Source organism: Pelodiscus sinensis, chromosome 18 (genome assembly GCF_049634645.1).
Source record: "Pelodiscus sinensis isolate JC-2024 chromosome 18, ASM4963464v1, whole genome shotgun sequence".
Classification (NCBI taxonomy): Eukaryota; Metazoa; Chordata; order Testudines; family Trionychidae; genus Pelodiscus; species Pelodiscus sinensis.
Genome location: NC_134728.1, coordinates 7,488,105 through 7,504,345, shown reverse-complemented (window position 1 = coordinate 7,504,345; position 16,241 = coordinate 7,488,105). Strand labels below are relative to the sequence as shown.

Genomic DNA, 16,241 nt, shown 5'->3' with positions numbered 1-16,241 from the left:
GAATCTGAGCAATGTGCTGTCATTCATGTGATAACAGTGAATGGCTCGACACTTCCTGACTGGTATATAAGAGGTAAAAATAAAATAAAAGGCTATTCTGGAGAGGTGTTTGTTTGTATTTGCTATATTTAAGTGTTGTACAGAACATTTAAAAAGCGGAAGAACTTATATTTACCAACAGGACTCTCTTGTATGCAATTATAAATGGTTCATATTTAGCAACTGTATGCTGATCTCCCAAAGTTGCAGTGATCTGAGACAGGATTTTCAGAATACATATGAAATTCAGTTGTGTGTCAGCCCAAAAGCATTTTACTCAATATTAAATTATGGAAGATTTTATATACTTCTCTATCTCAAATACAGCTTTTGATCCTTTTGTGGCTTAATACATACAAGTTACCTCATGAATATAAAATATACACAAAGACTTTTGTTACCAACATCCTCCTAACCCACTCCACTACCATTTGCTTATGTTTAACTTAGATTATAAAATTCTTTGGGCAGGAACAAAGAATGTGACTAAACAGTGTGATATGCAAATGAGCCAATTTTTAAATATGGATGCTTGTGGTTCAGAGGATTCATTTTATAGAAATGCCCTAGATATGCAAGGTAAAAGTGCAAGTAATTATAACTACAAGCGGGGGGGAGCTAAGGCGAAAATTTGAAGGAAAGCAGCATCATTCTGTAGTGTAACTAGACTTATCTTCCCCCTTTAAAATGTTTATTTTAACTTGCACAGTTGCTCCCATGTCATTTAATAAATGAATGAACTAAAATCTGACTATCAGAAAAATGGGAAGTTTACAGGAAATTTCATAAATATTATCAATAATATATTACATTTAAAGAAAAAATGACCTCTAACTGCACAGATATGAAATCCTACAAGTTTCAGCCCAAGTAGAGATTGAGAAATAACTGCAACAACTAGTTCAAAATTGTGAGAAATCTAGTTGTAAAAGAAAGCAATTAAAATAACTCAATTCCATTCTGCATCAATCCCAGCATTTTGGCATTTCTGAAAGCTTAAGAGGTGTTAACATTTTTGTCTTCTATTTACAAAGGCAGATATGGTAGCTATTTTTCTAGATTTTGCCTTTTGTGGCTCACTGAATTTTTAAAAATGTTTCTGGCAAGGGAGATAGTGCCTCACTAGAAATGTGATGTCCACAGAAAGGAGAGAACACAAACGTTTTTAGGTATTAACAGTGTTTCTGAGTAGTAGTGCTTGACAAATGAAATGAGAGGTGATAAAACTTAATGTGCACCATAAGGGGGTTCATACATTCTATTTTGGTCCAGATATGTAGTGGTAGTAGTCCACTAATTCCTTTGAAAAAATATCTGATCAGACTCAAAACTGAATAAAATCTTTTTATAGTCAAACTCCACAAACAAACAGATAACTTAAATCACCCCTTATTAATCTTCATGTTGACTAGAATTTTCAGGGGGATCTGAAAGCAGTATGTGATATTGTTTATATATACTGCAAGTATCTTGCAACAACAGCTATTAAACACACACTTTCCCATAAAATATTGTCAACCTATATATCAAACTCAGGGTTAATAAATAGTAAATGCTTCTTAAGTTTCGTGGAAGAATTTTTAAATGAAATGTTAATTGCTTTTTTCAAAATAAAAATTTCAAAATCCTAACTTCTGGAAGATTAGGAGTGTTTTCCCATTTCCACTATGAAAACTTTAGAAGGCTGCTATAAAGAATTATGACTTTGACAGAAGAATCATGATCTGGTGCAAAACTGCAATAATTTTGTATTTCTTTCCTATAAAAGAGACAGCTGCTTTGTTTGGGAAGAATGTAGTATCTGATAACAGTAAAGGATTTTTTTCCCTCCATTGATAAAGGAACTTAACTGTTGAATGGTAGTCAAATGCAAGCTTAAGTTATCTGAACGTCTGTATAAAGGTAAAACCAAATACAGGACTATGTAGCACTTTAAAGACTAACAGTGCTACATAGTCCTGTATTTGGTTTCAGCTACACCAGACTAACACGGCTACATTTCTATCACTATTCTGTATAAAGGTACACAGCAATAAATAAGACAATTCATTCAATAGTATCTTACTGCAAAACAAGCCAAACTGAGTTAAGGAGTCAGATTTAAGTTATATTAAGTGATGAAGTTAGTGGTGTTTAAGTATGTCGTCAAATTTCTTTAGAAATATATACTTCACACAAAAGTTAAAAATTATCTGAACAGCATTCAGTATGGCTAAATACATATATATTTATACACACCTCTCTCTCTCTCATCTGAGATGTATTGTAGTTGACTTTCTCCATTAATGTGGAAGGGCTAATGAAGGTACCTCTCTCTCTACCCCTCTACTATAAACAGGAAGGTAGTGCTGATGAATACTTGTTCATCAGCACTTCAATAGAAGAGAAGACATTTACAACTTGAAAGCTAATACTGTGCTCAGTTCCCTTGCTTCTCATATTTAGTTTAAAATCAGTCTGCTTAGGGTGGTTCATTGCAGGCTGCATTGGCATTGAGCCAATGCAAAAAAAACCAAGCGCCGCCCCCCTCCCCCCCCACACACACCTTAGGTAAAACATTGTCAAATATAAAACTTCAGCTTGTGAAACTGTTCAAAACAATGCAGTGTTATGAGAATATTAACTATATCTAGAAGAATAATGCATTCATCTCACTAATTCTTCCCATACTACAGACTGAACTGTTTCACACCAAGCATATGTTTACTATCAAAAGTGTAAAGATGAGAAATGCAAAATCAGACTGAAGTTCCCAGATCTGCAGGGAAGGAGTAGCAGTAAATGTCCAGGAAGAAAGATGCTGTAGCATCTTTTATTCTGTGGCACTGGTATTACTACTGAAATTGTAAACGTTTCTGAGTCAAGTGATATAATTTTCCAGATTTATAGCAGACACCAGAAAATGAAGATATAAACTTCAGAAATTTTACCATACTTAATAATTCACTCTACATTTTAAACTGTGGTAATTAAAAATTTCTACCTAAGGGGACTTCTTGATTATAGAACTTGGAAGTTAACACGATAGCTCAATGACTTGAAAATACCTATTAAAATGACCTTAAATACTAATTAAAGGACAGTGCACTAAACAATTCTGAGAAAAATATTAATCATTATTTTATTGATTACAATTATCCATTAACCCTGCCCACCAAGTCCCTGCTCCCCATCCCTTTTCCCCTACGACTGGAGAGCTATTTAATTGGCTATTTCACCTTAAATGGTCCCTTGCAATAGGTTGTATGCAGTGTAATTATAGCCATGTTGATACCAGGATATTAGAGACAAAAGTGTTATTCCACCTTGAATGTATCTAGGACACTCTTGAGTACATTTCCCAGACATGAGGAAGAGCTCTGTGAGAGCTTTGAAAGCTTCTTTTTCTCATCAGAGCTTGATCACATCAAAGATATTATCTCACCCACCTTGCCTTTCATACCCAGGCACCAACAGAGCTATGATATCACAGCAGAGAAGTTTTTCCATTGTTGTTTTAATGAGATCAGAATGTATTAGAGATCTTATTTCCTTCTCTAATGTATGGCCTCGGAAACCTACATTTTCTGAAAAACCTCTGCATTTCTATTTGGTCAGTTATGCTCTCCATTCATGGTATTTCATTTAATAATCTTATGATTTAGGTGTAGTAAGCTGAATGCAACCATCTAGTTACTACAGGCTTTTAACAGCTAACAATAAAATTCACTTCAGTTTCCAGAAGGTGTTAAGTGTTGCATGTTTTTGTTGCCATTTTTTAAAATTATCTGAATTATCATTCATCAAATATTCAATTTCTTGCTACAGTTCACAGTTTTAAAATGTATGGTTGTGTACAACACACACAAGGAAGAATTATTCATACATAAATATATGTAAAAATGGGGAGGATTTTTCTGGTCTTTATAAAATTTGTATTAGCCCTTCCCCCAGAAATATAACACTAACATTATTTCTAAATATTCTTTCAAGTAATCTGTGTGTTTTGGGAAGTTACTATTCATTCTGAGAAGTGCTGGGCAGAAATTATTGAAATACCACTGAATGTAGAACCCTGGAACTTGGTATTGAGATTTGCAGTAGAAAGTATCTATTCACTACAGTTATGACACTTAGGAATATGGATCACTTTACAAGGAGTAAGTTAAAAAAAACACAAAAATGTCCCAGGAAAAATCTACACTTAAATGTATCAACCAGCTACAATGCTCAGGCGTATGAAAATATCCACATGCCTGACTAGTGCTTCTATCATCATAGCTAACATTGTTCAGGGTGATGGCATTTCTATACTGATAGAAGACCTCTGTCACCATTGGTTGCACAGGTACTATACTACATTAACAAGTAGGGATCTAATAGGCTACACAAGTTGTGTAGTATGGACACTGCCCAAAAATAGGAAGTAATTCTGCTACATCCCATTGCCACACAGCAACTTCAAAAATAAGCTGAAAATTCCTTCCAGAAGGCTTATTGTTTGGATCAGCAGTTTGTGAACATGTTGAATGGAGCTGTGCTTTTTGAATGTGGCCACACTGGAGTGCAGATATATTTCTGGAAGAAGCAAATTTCTAAGGAGTGTGTCTTATCATTTGAAATGCTTTGTGCCCCTGACTCCCTTTAGCCTCACCCCAGACTAGGTAGGTTAAGGTTTCTTGATGAGTGCAAGTCATATAGGGTGCATCTGCCTCCAAACTTAAATATGTAGATAGTACCCAGTGTCTTTGATTTCCCCCAAAAGTTAACTGGCATCCCCTGCAGAGAACAAGTACATGTTTTTGCTGATCCATCTTGCTTGGAGGGAGGTAACTGCATAATAAGTTACCAAATGAACTTTACTATTATATGCTGCAATAGTCTAATGTAAACTGGTAGGAAAAGGCATCCTTGACCACTTAACTGAGAAACAATGGCAACAATTAAGTCTAGTAAAATTCTGAGGTTAACTGGTTTGCCAACGAGTCCCTCAGTTTTTAATGTCCCTAAACTTCACCATTTCAGCTTTCCTTTGCCACCCAATCATCTACATTTTATCTTGACTGATGGTAAGCCAACCAGCTTTCAGGTAGCTGTGGTGCACTCATTTTCTTGATGGAATAGCTAATTATGGGAATAACTATCTAAACAAAATTGTATTTGTTTAAAGCCATCTCTTGGCAAAGCAAGTGCTCTTGAATTTTTTTTTTTTTAATAAGAAAATAAAAATGAGGCCTTTCCTTTGAGTGGCAAAGGGAAGCTGAAAAATGTATTCATTCACATATAACTGAAAACTGAATTATTTTGGTCAGCTGTTGCTTTGAAGGTCAATTCTAAAGCACTCCGCAAAGAGAAATTACTTACCAGTAACTGTAGTTCTTCAAGAGCCTCTGCATAGTCACAGTTGGGATGTGCATCTGGCACCTCAGCTTCAGAAACTTCTAGAAGAGACATGCCTTTAAGGAGCCACTTAAGCACCCTCCTGGGGCACTGACCATTTAGTGCCCAAGGCCATAAAAGGAGGTGCAACCAACAACTGTCTTGATTCTTTCTTTTCTACGGTCTAAGGAACTGCTCCTATGCCAGAAGCCTTTGTCGGACTTCTTGCCATTTTTCTCAAAAAATCATTGTATATAGTTAGCTTTTAACTTACTTTACAGTATTTCATCCGTTTTAGGCAATTTTAATATTTGCGTGCCATTGTGCAATTGGGGATTTGGGCTAGTTCCTATCATCAAAATTGAGTCAGATCTTAACAAATCCATGATTTAAAAAGCACAACTCTTGCCCCTCTATTTTGCTCCAAGTTGGGTGTCCATATAAGGTGTCTGGTCTGCCGCAAGATGTCAAGAACTAAACTGGTGCTGTGGGACAGGCCTTTACAACCCAAATGCAGGAAGACTAAGTAACTAGGCTCTGTGCTCATTTGATGGAGGAAACACTGGCAGCTAGGCCTTGTCTACATTGATGTTTTGCATGCAGCAAACCAACAACATAGCTATAGGAATACAATTATCTAGTGTAGACAGACAAAACTACTAGCTGCAGTTATAGCTTGCTCCTTGCTTGAGATCACCTTTTAACAGTATACCCTGTCTATGCTAGGGATTAGACCTGTGCAACTGGCCTTCCTGGTTGAAATGGGGGCAATACCTGCTGTAGACAAGGACTTAATTTTTCGGAACCACTTGTGTATTTACAGTACATGATAGGCCATCTTCAGCTCCAGAGCCCTTTGCACCCAGATCAATACAATCGTCAGAATCCAACAGTGGAAATACACGAGACCACCTCAAAGACCCCTTTTATTGGGGGAGGACAAAGAGGGGGGGACTTCCCATTGGTTATACAACCAAGTTAACAATATTAGTAAAAGAAATGCAAACAGCAATATAGGGTGGTGAGTTTTTTAATCAAATTCCATCAGTATCGACGAATGTGTAGAAAAGAACCACCCTATGAGCCAGACTGTGCTCGACACTTGTGCCAAGCCTCCTCCTTCCCTCTTGTGGCTCTTCATGCAGGAGCCAGACACACAGTGTGATGGTAGAGTGCTGGCCGTCTGCCCTCCAAGAGCCCCCTGGTTGATGGCTGCTTGAGAAGGGGAGTAAGATGCATGTGCCCTCCTTTCCTAAGGTGCAAAGCTTCAGTGCATTCCCAGAAGTTCTGGCAGAGTTCCCTCAGGTATTCAGGCTGCAAAATTTCCCCTTGTGTGCCCCTTAATAATTTTTACCTATGAAGGGCCCCAGTCCTCAATTAATATCTATTTCATAGGCAATTTGAACATGATAACCCTGTACTGTGCCTGTGATAGCCGTGAACTATGCCTTCTATTTCTTAGGCACTACCCTACACTGCTAGTGAGTCATGGTGGGGAGGAGTAAGAAACCCTATGGAATTAGATAGGTTTGATCAGGAGACTGGGAAATCTCAATTATTCACTTGTGGGGACAAACAATGACAAGATGCATCTTCTTTATCTGTCTAGGCAAAATGTATCTGCCACCAACTCTTAGGCCTTGGCAACATACAAACTTGTACTTATTTAACTAAAGGTATATTTTTAAACTGATTTAGCTAAACTACTGCAAGTTTGTAAAAAAGACATTCTTATTTCAGTTTGATTGTGGCTTATTTTTGTTTAAATTAAACCTGTAGAACAAAATTAAGCTAAACTAAACTAAGCCAAACTGAAATAAGCATCTACACACAAACTCAACTATAATGTGATATCTTCTTTCCCTCCGTCCGCCTCCCATTATGTGTACATTGCTCCTCTCTTCCATTTGTCCTCATTTTTACCTTGCATGGTATATTTTCCTATTCCTGCTCCCCCTAATGCCCTCTAAATTCAAATAAATAAATAACACACACGGGAATGTTGCAAAGGAACAGTTATCACATGAACATCCGGCTTTTTGATTCTGGGCTCTCATCTCACTGTTGTTCTTTGACAATGTTTCTTCACTTTGTTACAACTGTGTAGGAAAAGAAACAACCCAAAATCCTTTGTATCTGGAATCTGTTGATGACAACTTGTGTGAGTATGTACTATTCAGCCTGTGGATAAGACTCACATCTAGGTAGAAGCAAGGGTTAACCTAAGCCAGAGCAGAGGCAAGAAATATGCAGACAGGTAATAAAAAGGAGGCAAATATAATCAAGGGCAGAGTTTCACAAATGTTGTCCCCTTACTTCCCAGTAGGAGGCATCATAAAGCTGTCTGTCCCCTAATTCACTGTTGTAGGATGGAAGGAAAATTGTATGGCAAATGTAGCCCCTTTCAATGAACTACTTTAAAGTACAATTCATAATAATTTATAAGAAATGTTACTATCAAATAGAATATTGCAATTAAAGGCTATGAATTTACACTGAAATAGTAATCACTAAGCTGAAGCAAAGGCAATAAATAGTTCATTGGCTTTGTGATAGAAGACTTAATGACTTGTATCACAAGATCCACATTTTATGAATTTAAAATAGGTTTAGTGTACATACTGGTTCATCTAATAAAATATATTTACCATGTCTTGTAAGTTCTACTCCTCTTACTACCAAATGAAGCTATGATTCTATTTTATGTTTGTTATGACTCAGATGGTAATTGAATAATCAGTTCAAAAAGTGTACAAAACTTTAAATGAAAAATGATTCAGAGTATCAATTTACATTTGCCTGGGTACTTTAAAATTAGGATGTGGCAGACCTTTACCTTTGGTGTCCTCCTGATTAATCTTCCAGCTTGAAAATGGAAATATTGGCAGCCGATTTCCACTTAAGTAAAAACGGCAAAAATTCATTTTTTCTCCCAAATGTTTTTCTACTATCAAGATGGCATCAGGAAGAGGGCCATCCGCCACTCATATTTTTATAGACATATTTGGTATTTCTTTAAATATTCATTTACCCACATGAAGTATGGGAGGTCTCGTCTGTAATTAGTGACCTTTACAAACGATGTTAAATACTAATAAATTTTTTCCCACTCCAGTGGAATGGTAAGTTATGATTTTATATACAAAAATTAAAAATTTAACATCTGGTTAATATGTCAGAAAGTAACAATGTATCTAAAGAATGTTAATGATTAATAATAATTCTCATTATTGGAACTGTAGTAAATAACAGGAAGTATTAATAATTCTCTACTTTAAATCTTAGTCTGATAATATTTCTCAGAAATCTGTGTGTTGTAGATATTAACTTGTTCAAGTGGAAAAATGTAAAGCTTTATATTTTACACCTTTCAGAATGATGCCCAACTAAATATTACAAAGCAAAACTGAAAAATAGGACATTGCACGCCTAGACCATCTAATGCTTGAGAATATCAATAAACTCAAATGACTAAAAGAAAATAGTATTTGAAGAAAAAACAAAACCTTCAATTCAGTACCAATATTAAATCCTTGTGGTAGACTTTTAAATAGACTAGAGCATTTCACAAGACCACAGCTTTAACATAATATGCAGACTTTCCTTATTAAAAATACATCTGGATCCAGACATCTTTCAGATGTGCTTCTTGTTTCAGGATCCATCATTTTTCATTTTACTGTGATCATCTATTTTGTACAAGTGTCCAAATACACTGAGCAAATAATTTACAATTCACTCTTAAGTTGAATGATGACTGGAAATATCAGTGCCATATGATCCGGAGCTCCATCTTCCATCTGGAGATTTTTATGAATTGCACTGATAACTGACTTATTCCATTTTTCCAAGAGACTTTCCCTTTCCCCCAGTATTAATTCTTAAGAACTTAGTGCATCACATATTGTCATTTTTAATATGTAAGTACAAGGGCACTTTTGTAGAGCCAAGTAAGCAACAGATATTATCTTCCTTTGAGGTCCCATATTTTTGGTAAAAACTTGAAAACCAGGATTCAAACATTATGTGTAAAATATCTAACTAGTAAATTAAAGTGTCTCCCTCAACATATGAATTAAGAAATTCACTACTACAAAACTTGTCAGCCGATTTTTCAAAGGCCAGAACTTTATCAGGTTATTTTAGTAATCCTTTGTCGGAGCTATGTTTTTCCTGCTTGGAAGAAAATCCACTGGATAGACATTGATAGTCTATTTTGCTATTTCATTTTTTTACATCTACTTTGACATGCCCTAAAGCTTGAGGACTTTAACATCTATTATATAAAATGCAAGTGAACGGTACAGTAAAGAAACATGTCTTGGCAAAAGCATTAAAATACTCTGCTTCAGTCCAAACTTGTATCTTGAGAGCCTTTGTTTCACCTTTCCCAATCTTAATGGCCCCTTATCCTTTTCCAATAAGGATTACTTTTCAAATAAGTTTTCTGTGTATGTTGTGTACTGCATTCTGAGTCAATGTAGATCAGCTACTAAAATAAAAGTCTAATTTCTGAAAAAGAAACAAATATAATGTGTATATTTACTTCCCCAGAGCTGTACAACCTAAATACTGCCTCCATCTTCAACACAAATAAAACACATTATTATTCATGTGGCATCATATGTGCATGATGCTTCCCAGTTAAGAGGACACCTGAATCAGTGAAGCCAATGATTTCCAATTGGACGATTAAGATGTTAAGTGTAAACCAATATTCAGTCAGTATGTTTTGGTGGATTTAAAGAAAGCCACTTGCTAATAGGGCCTAATTTCTCACCACAAAATAGTATGAATCCAGGGCAATCTTGAAGTAACCCATGTAGTGATGGCTGGAGGGAGGAGAAATCACTCCTCTTCAGAACTATGTGTAGCATGCCTCAAATAACCATGTTACAAAAGTGTTTCTGTATAAGAATCAATTTAAAAGTAAGAGAACATTTTTATCATAAAAGTGTACTGAATCCCACACCTGCCCAAATTATTTGCTAACATTTAAGAAAAAACTAAAGGAGCTGGGTCCTACCACCCAATAAAATCACTGAAATCTTGTATCCACCAGCTAGTGTAACAATATTTGGCATATAGCATAGCTGCATTTTGTGCATGTGCTATACTGACTGAAGGAAAGACTAACTGAGGGTCTGAACAGGAAATCCTTCAACCTCAGTCACTGAATTCACTCATTTGACTCCTATGGGACAACTTGTACAATTAAGGGTTATTTGCATGAATAAATATTTGTAGAATCAGGTCCTTATCTTCTGGGTAGAGAGCACCTATTTATGACAATTTCCATTTCTGTTCAGTACATGTATATACATATATAACTATGTACACTGAACAAAATAAAAGGCTAATCAGTAGAAGTTCCCTAACCCAAAAAAGCTGCAATTGATGATACAGGTTGGACCTCTCTGATCTGGCACCCCAAACTGGGGAATTTTCTGGACCAGAGAAGGTTTCCTGATATAGCCCTGTGCCGCCCACCCTGCGAGCTCCGGGTGGGGAGATATGAGCAATTGGGGGTGGAAGAGAAGCACTACCTCTAGCCCCAGTTGGGCTGCCTCCTGGGTTGTTGGCCCCACTGCTGCTCCGCAGGCAGGATTGCCTGCTGGGTTCCAGCAGCCTGCACTATTGCAAGCTACCACAGGTTCCAGGTCAGCACTGCCAGGAGCTGAGACTGACCCTGGTCAGTCTGCTGAGAGTTCAGGTTCTGGTCCCAGCCCCACAGCAACCCATGGGCTCGGCCCCAGTTCTGCAGGCTGCCCAGGGCTCTAGCCCCATGCTGCTGTGGGCTACTGGGGCAACTGCCAGCCCCAGACCTGGTCCTGCTGCTGCAGGCTGCCGAGGGCTTAAGGGCTCCTGCCCCATGGCAGCCCGCAGGCTCTGGCCCCAGCCCCACGCTGTCGCCGGCCCGATCCTGTGCTGCCAGGGGCTTCCCCAACATGGTCCCAGTGCCACAGGCTGCTGCCTGCTCCGGCCCCGTCCCGCTGCTTCAGCCTGGCCCCTCCTGGATTGCCCTCCCGCCACCAGGCCACCAAGGTTCTCTGATCCCCACACATCCATTGTCCTGCCAGACCACAGATGTTGCCAGACCAGAGAATTCCAGTTTTGGGAGGTACAATCTGTAGTTTCTTAGGAGATGCTACGGATCATTTAAATCACAAGTTATTCTATAACAGAATTATCAACCAAAAATTAAAGAATTTTTTCCACATAGAAAAACTGTATTTGATAGTTTAGTAATGGTACAAACAGAATCCAAGGCATTTGTAGAACTTACCTTAACCAGAGCAATCTGAAATTCCATTCCTATAGGCCGAATGCCTTTTCTTCTGGTATTTACAGAATTGTCTTGCATTCCTTAATAGAGCCTGGCCTACATACACAGCTTGTACTTATACTTAACTTTCAGTTAGGGGTGTGCTATTCTATCAAACCAGTTAAATTAGTGTAACCCCTTAGTGTGGATGCAGTTACACCTGTATAAAAGTAACTCATACCCACATTGCTTTTTCCCCCTTTTCCTTACAGAAATAAGTTATAGTGATACAAGCAAATTTATACCAATGTAAGCGCTCCCACATTAAGAGAGATGTACCATATGCAATTATGTATAATTATTAAAACAGATTTTTTTATGTAGACAAGATCTTAGAGTTCATAACAGACCCCTTTTCACCTTTAATATTGGACAGAATAAATCCTGCTTTTTGAAAAAAATAGAAACCTACAATCGTAATTTAAAATGCAACTCTGTAGTTGTTATGGGATATAAAAGTAACAAAAGCTATTAATTTAAATCAAGTGTGGGGGGGAGAGTAATCTGAATTTCTAAAAGAATTGCAGTAAAATAGAGACGGAAGTTCATTTTAAGTGTAATATATGACAATATTCCTGAGAAAGTTTAAAGAGTTTAAAGTAATTTGGGGGAAAGGGGGGAGAATATCTGTGTTTCCTTGATGTTCAAAACTTCTTTCACCTGCACAATCTAAGTCTCAAGATGAATTTCATAATTAATGGTATTAAATTGTTTTAAATATATATTTTTGTCAAGTGAGTATATATTTCATATGTTTAACAGCCCTACTTTTGAAAATAAAAATTAAACCCTTATAAAAGGTGCTTCATAAAAGCTGGTAGAAAAAGTAACATTTGCATTCATTAAATTTCAAATTGAGAAAATAGTAACTAGATACCTATTTATCATGTGTTTTGTAAAAGCGAATGGTATTATTTCTCTTAAATTCCAATAACATTACAAGACCATTTCACTGGAGTCAATCAAAAATGAGACAAAGTACAAAGACTATTCCACATTACAAATCAGTATTTACTTACCTTTATGTGAACTAACAAGAGGTTAAGGATGCTATTCAGTACCTGCAAAATTATAATATGCAAGGCAAACTCTGCCTAACTTCCCTTTAGATGTTTTCTTGTGTGTGGATAATGTGTGAAATATGAGTAACAGAGATAATGAGGAAATAAATACTATAACCACCCCCACTTAAGTAAAAGGTCATCCTTAAAATATAAATAAAATATCAGGAAAGAGAACTTGGATATACTTGACAGTTTAAAGATGTCTGCAAAATATAAAAGCTGTTACAAACCCTTTGTTGAAAAATCCCATCTTGGCACTAGCAATGCAAATGTAAAACTTGAGAAGTGCGTGCCAAGTCCAGATGTATGGTAATAAAATTTAAGTTAGTATACTGAAATCTTGATAGTTGGGGCATCTTGTGTAGCTTACAATATTTTGAATTTAAGAAATGTGTATAAATACTTACCTATTTGGAGAACAGAAATGGTTATTGTCTTTGAAAAACACTTGGTAAGTTACTTAGCAGGTTTACATTCAGAAACCAGTTGTGTACAGACCTCGATACCAAAATTATAAATGAATCTTACATAAAATTTCCTTGGTGAGAGAGAGTGTGAGAATCTTTGAAGTTGGAGAGAAAAATTTAGTGTCACATTAAGAAAAAAATACCAAACTTCCTAATCTTACGGAGTCAAGAATGGATGGGTATTCAAATAAAATGTAAATGATTACTCAGGAATATCCCTATGTGATACATACATTTGAATAACAGTGAAGATGAAATGGCAGCAGTCTTTTCTGGCTTTACTGCATTGTAATTATGATCGCTTGCCCACGATGGTGTGCTGTTTTCAGATGCTGGCTCTTTAGCAACTGGTTGGGTATTTGCTTCAGTTTTAGTGGCTGTCACCATACTTTTCTTCATGTTAATCTCTCTTTTCTCGGGAGTTAGTCTCTTCTGGGTGGACAAAGGCTTAGTACCTGTCTGTATAATTAGCAGAACCTTAATTACTAACAACAGAAAGAGCTAGCATGATGCATGTATTTAGCGACAAATTATGTCTTCATATTGCCTTGATCTATACTAAGACTCTATTCCGAAATAAACCCCCACATTCGAATTTATAAGTGGTGCATCCACACTACCAAGCACGCTATTTTGAAATAACTGGCTACAGAATTCGAACTCTGTACTCCTGCTCTTCATGAGGATTAATGTGAATTTTGAAATACTGATTTCAAAATAACGTTAGTGTGGATGCTCCAGTGTTGCTAATTTGAACTTAATGGCCTCTGGGAGGCTCCCACAGCTCCCAAAGCGCTTCCTGAAGCTCTAAGTCCGAGGCAGCACGTCTACATTAATGGAGTCTGCCTCAGACTAATTTCAGTGCTTCCTCATAAGGAGGACCCGCTAGTTTGGATTTGTTAAATCGGGAGCTCTTAAGTTGAATTCAGTAATTTTGAAATAGTTTCCTAGTTTAGACGTGGCCATATAGAAAATCATTAAAAATGCATTTCAAATTACACAGTTAAAATGCAAAATGGGTTTCTGAGTCTCTAAAGATAGAGGAAATGCATTAGCCTACTGGTGCTGAGTACACTACTCACAAACAGACCCTGCCAGCAAACGGAACAAAGTTGTACTTAACAAATGTACACAAATTTGCATATCCAGCTGTACTGGCCTTTTTAAAGTGGTTTCAAAGAGTTAAGCAATATGGATTTAAAAGAGCTATTAAGAAACTCTTTCATTTTTTTTACACGTGACAAATCCCCCTTATTTGCATAGTTTGTCTCCTCATTAAAAAAATCCCTAAACTTTTAATCCATGAAAACATTAATAATTTTAATTTATGAATTAGCTTTAAAAAATTTAATACTAGGGAAATTATTTCAGAAAAGCTGTACCAAAGAGTAGATAATTCTTTTAATCACACTTATGCAAAAAAGGCACCCTTTTCCTACTCTTTTTATCATTAAGATTTAACTGAATTATTTCATTCTTTAATGCAGTTTTAGGTCACAGAAATGACAAAACAAACAAATTAGTGAATCTCTAATGTTAAATATATGTAGCTTCCAAGATTTATCTGAAAACTGTAAACAAGCCATTGCACTTCAGGAAAAATGCTGCTGCAAAGCTGGGTTTTTTTGTTCAGCAACATAAGCTTACCTGCACCTGAGATTTTAGAACCGTGGATCTCTCAGATTTTGATTTGATCTTCTCTTTTGGCTTTGGTTCTTTTCCTGCACTGAGAAATTTCATGGTAGCAGCAGCATGTTTGAGAATGCAGTCATTGCTGCAGTATACAGAATCAGGCTGAGCCACATTAGAACAGCCAGGACCAATGCATTTGGATGCACCAGGAGCTTCAATCACCTAAAGAAATGCAGTACAAGAAGTTCAATTTTTAACCAAAAAATTGTACATATTTGGTGATGACAACTTAATGTAACAGAATTTCACTAGTGTGTCTTAAAAGCATAACATGATTTTTTGATCAATATCATATTCCAGAATGAACTGTTGACACTCTTCCATATCCAACTCTGATGGCCTATGAAGTTCATGCTTGCAAATTCAATGTAATCTACTATATATTTGAGAGTTTGTGCGCCTGTCTGTCAGTCTGTTTATTCAAGAACTCCTCCTAAACAGTAAGAGCTAGAACCACCAAATTAAGTATGCAGCTCCCGCTTATCATAACTTAAAGCAAGGTAAAGGTTTGGTTGTACCAAGACAATGGGATGTCTGGAATATGACTGTTTCTCATAAAAGAGAAGGGGCTGCTATATGGCACAATTATATTTCAGTAAGACCATGGGGGCACACCAGTAAGCAAGTGGCTGGCAGCGGCAGGGCTCTGCATGTTGTCAGCCTCCATACATAGATAAGCGAGCTGCCAGCTGGAGGGTGCAGTGCCCACCATCTCAGGAAGCCAATAGCTAGGTAGTATGGCTCTTTTTGCCCAGGCCAGTTCTTGCGTGCTGCCAGCTAGGCAGTGCACCCCTACCAGCCCTGGGAAGCTACCACCAAGGCAGCGCAGCACCTAGCACTCCAGGGAGCCAGTGGCCAGGCAGCATGGACCCCACCGCCCCAGGGATCAGCCTACCTTCTGCACACTCACCCTGCCCTTTAGCCTGAACCCTCATACCATTCCCAATCCCTTGCTCAGACCCCCACCTTCCCTGAGCGCCTCCTCACTCCCCAACTCTGACTTCTGCACACACCTGCAGGCCCCTGTCATTAGCCCCTCACTCCCCAATCCTGACTCCTGCACCAGCCTCCATACCCCCTGCCCTAAGCCCCTCCTCTAAGACCCAAGCAACACTGGGTAAATGTGCTGGTACTAAAATATTTATAAAACCATTAACATTAAATAAACAATAAGGAGTCCATAATGAATATTAAACAGAAAAGTACCACAGGCTTTAACAGCTATTTCTCCTGAAGTTATTGATATCTAATTAACCAGGCTGTCTCCCTGATAATGTAGAATTACTTCCTGCAGCA

The 16,241-nt window shown here is 37.3% G+C and overlaps 1 protein-coding gene across 11 annotated transcripts in view; it reads right to left on the bottom strand.

Annotated features, from left to right (window-relative positions):
* Nucleotides 1-16,241, bottom strand: part of DIDO1 (death inducer-obliterator 1) — a 106,973-nt gene that overhangs the window by 36,817 nt on the left and 53,915 nt on the right. For all 11 annotated transcript variants that reach the window (XM_075901068.1, XM_075901064.1, XM_075901065.1 and 8 more), the window contains 2 exons: nt 14,901-15,107; nt 13,487-13,712 (listed from right to left, as the gene is read on the bottom strand). In XM_075901068.1, the coding sequence (XP_075757183.1) occupies nt 13,487-13,712; nt 14,901-15,107 (433 nt within the window). The remainder of the gene's footprint in view (nt 1-13,486; nt 13,713-14,900; nt 15,108-16,241) is intronic.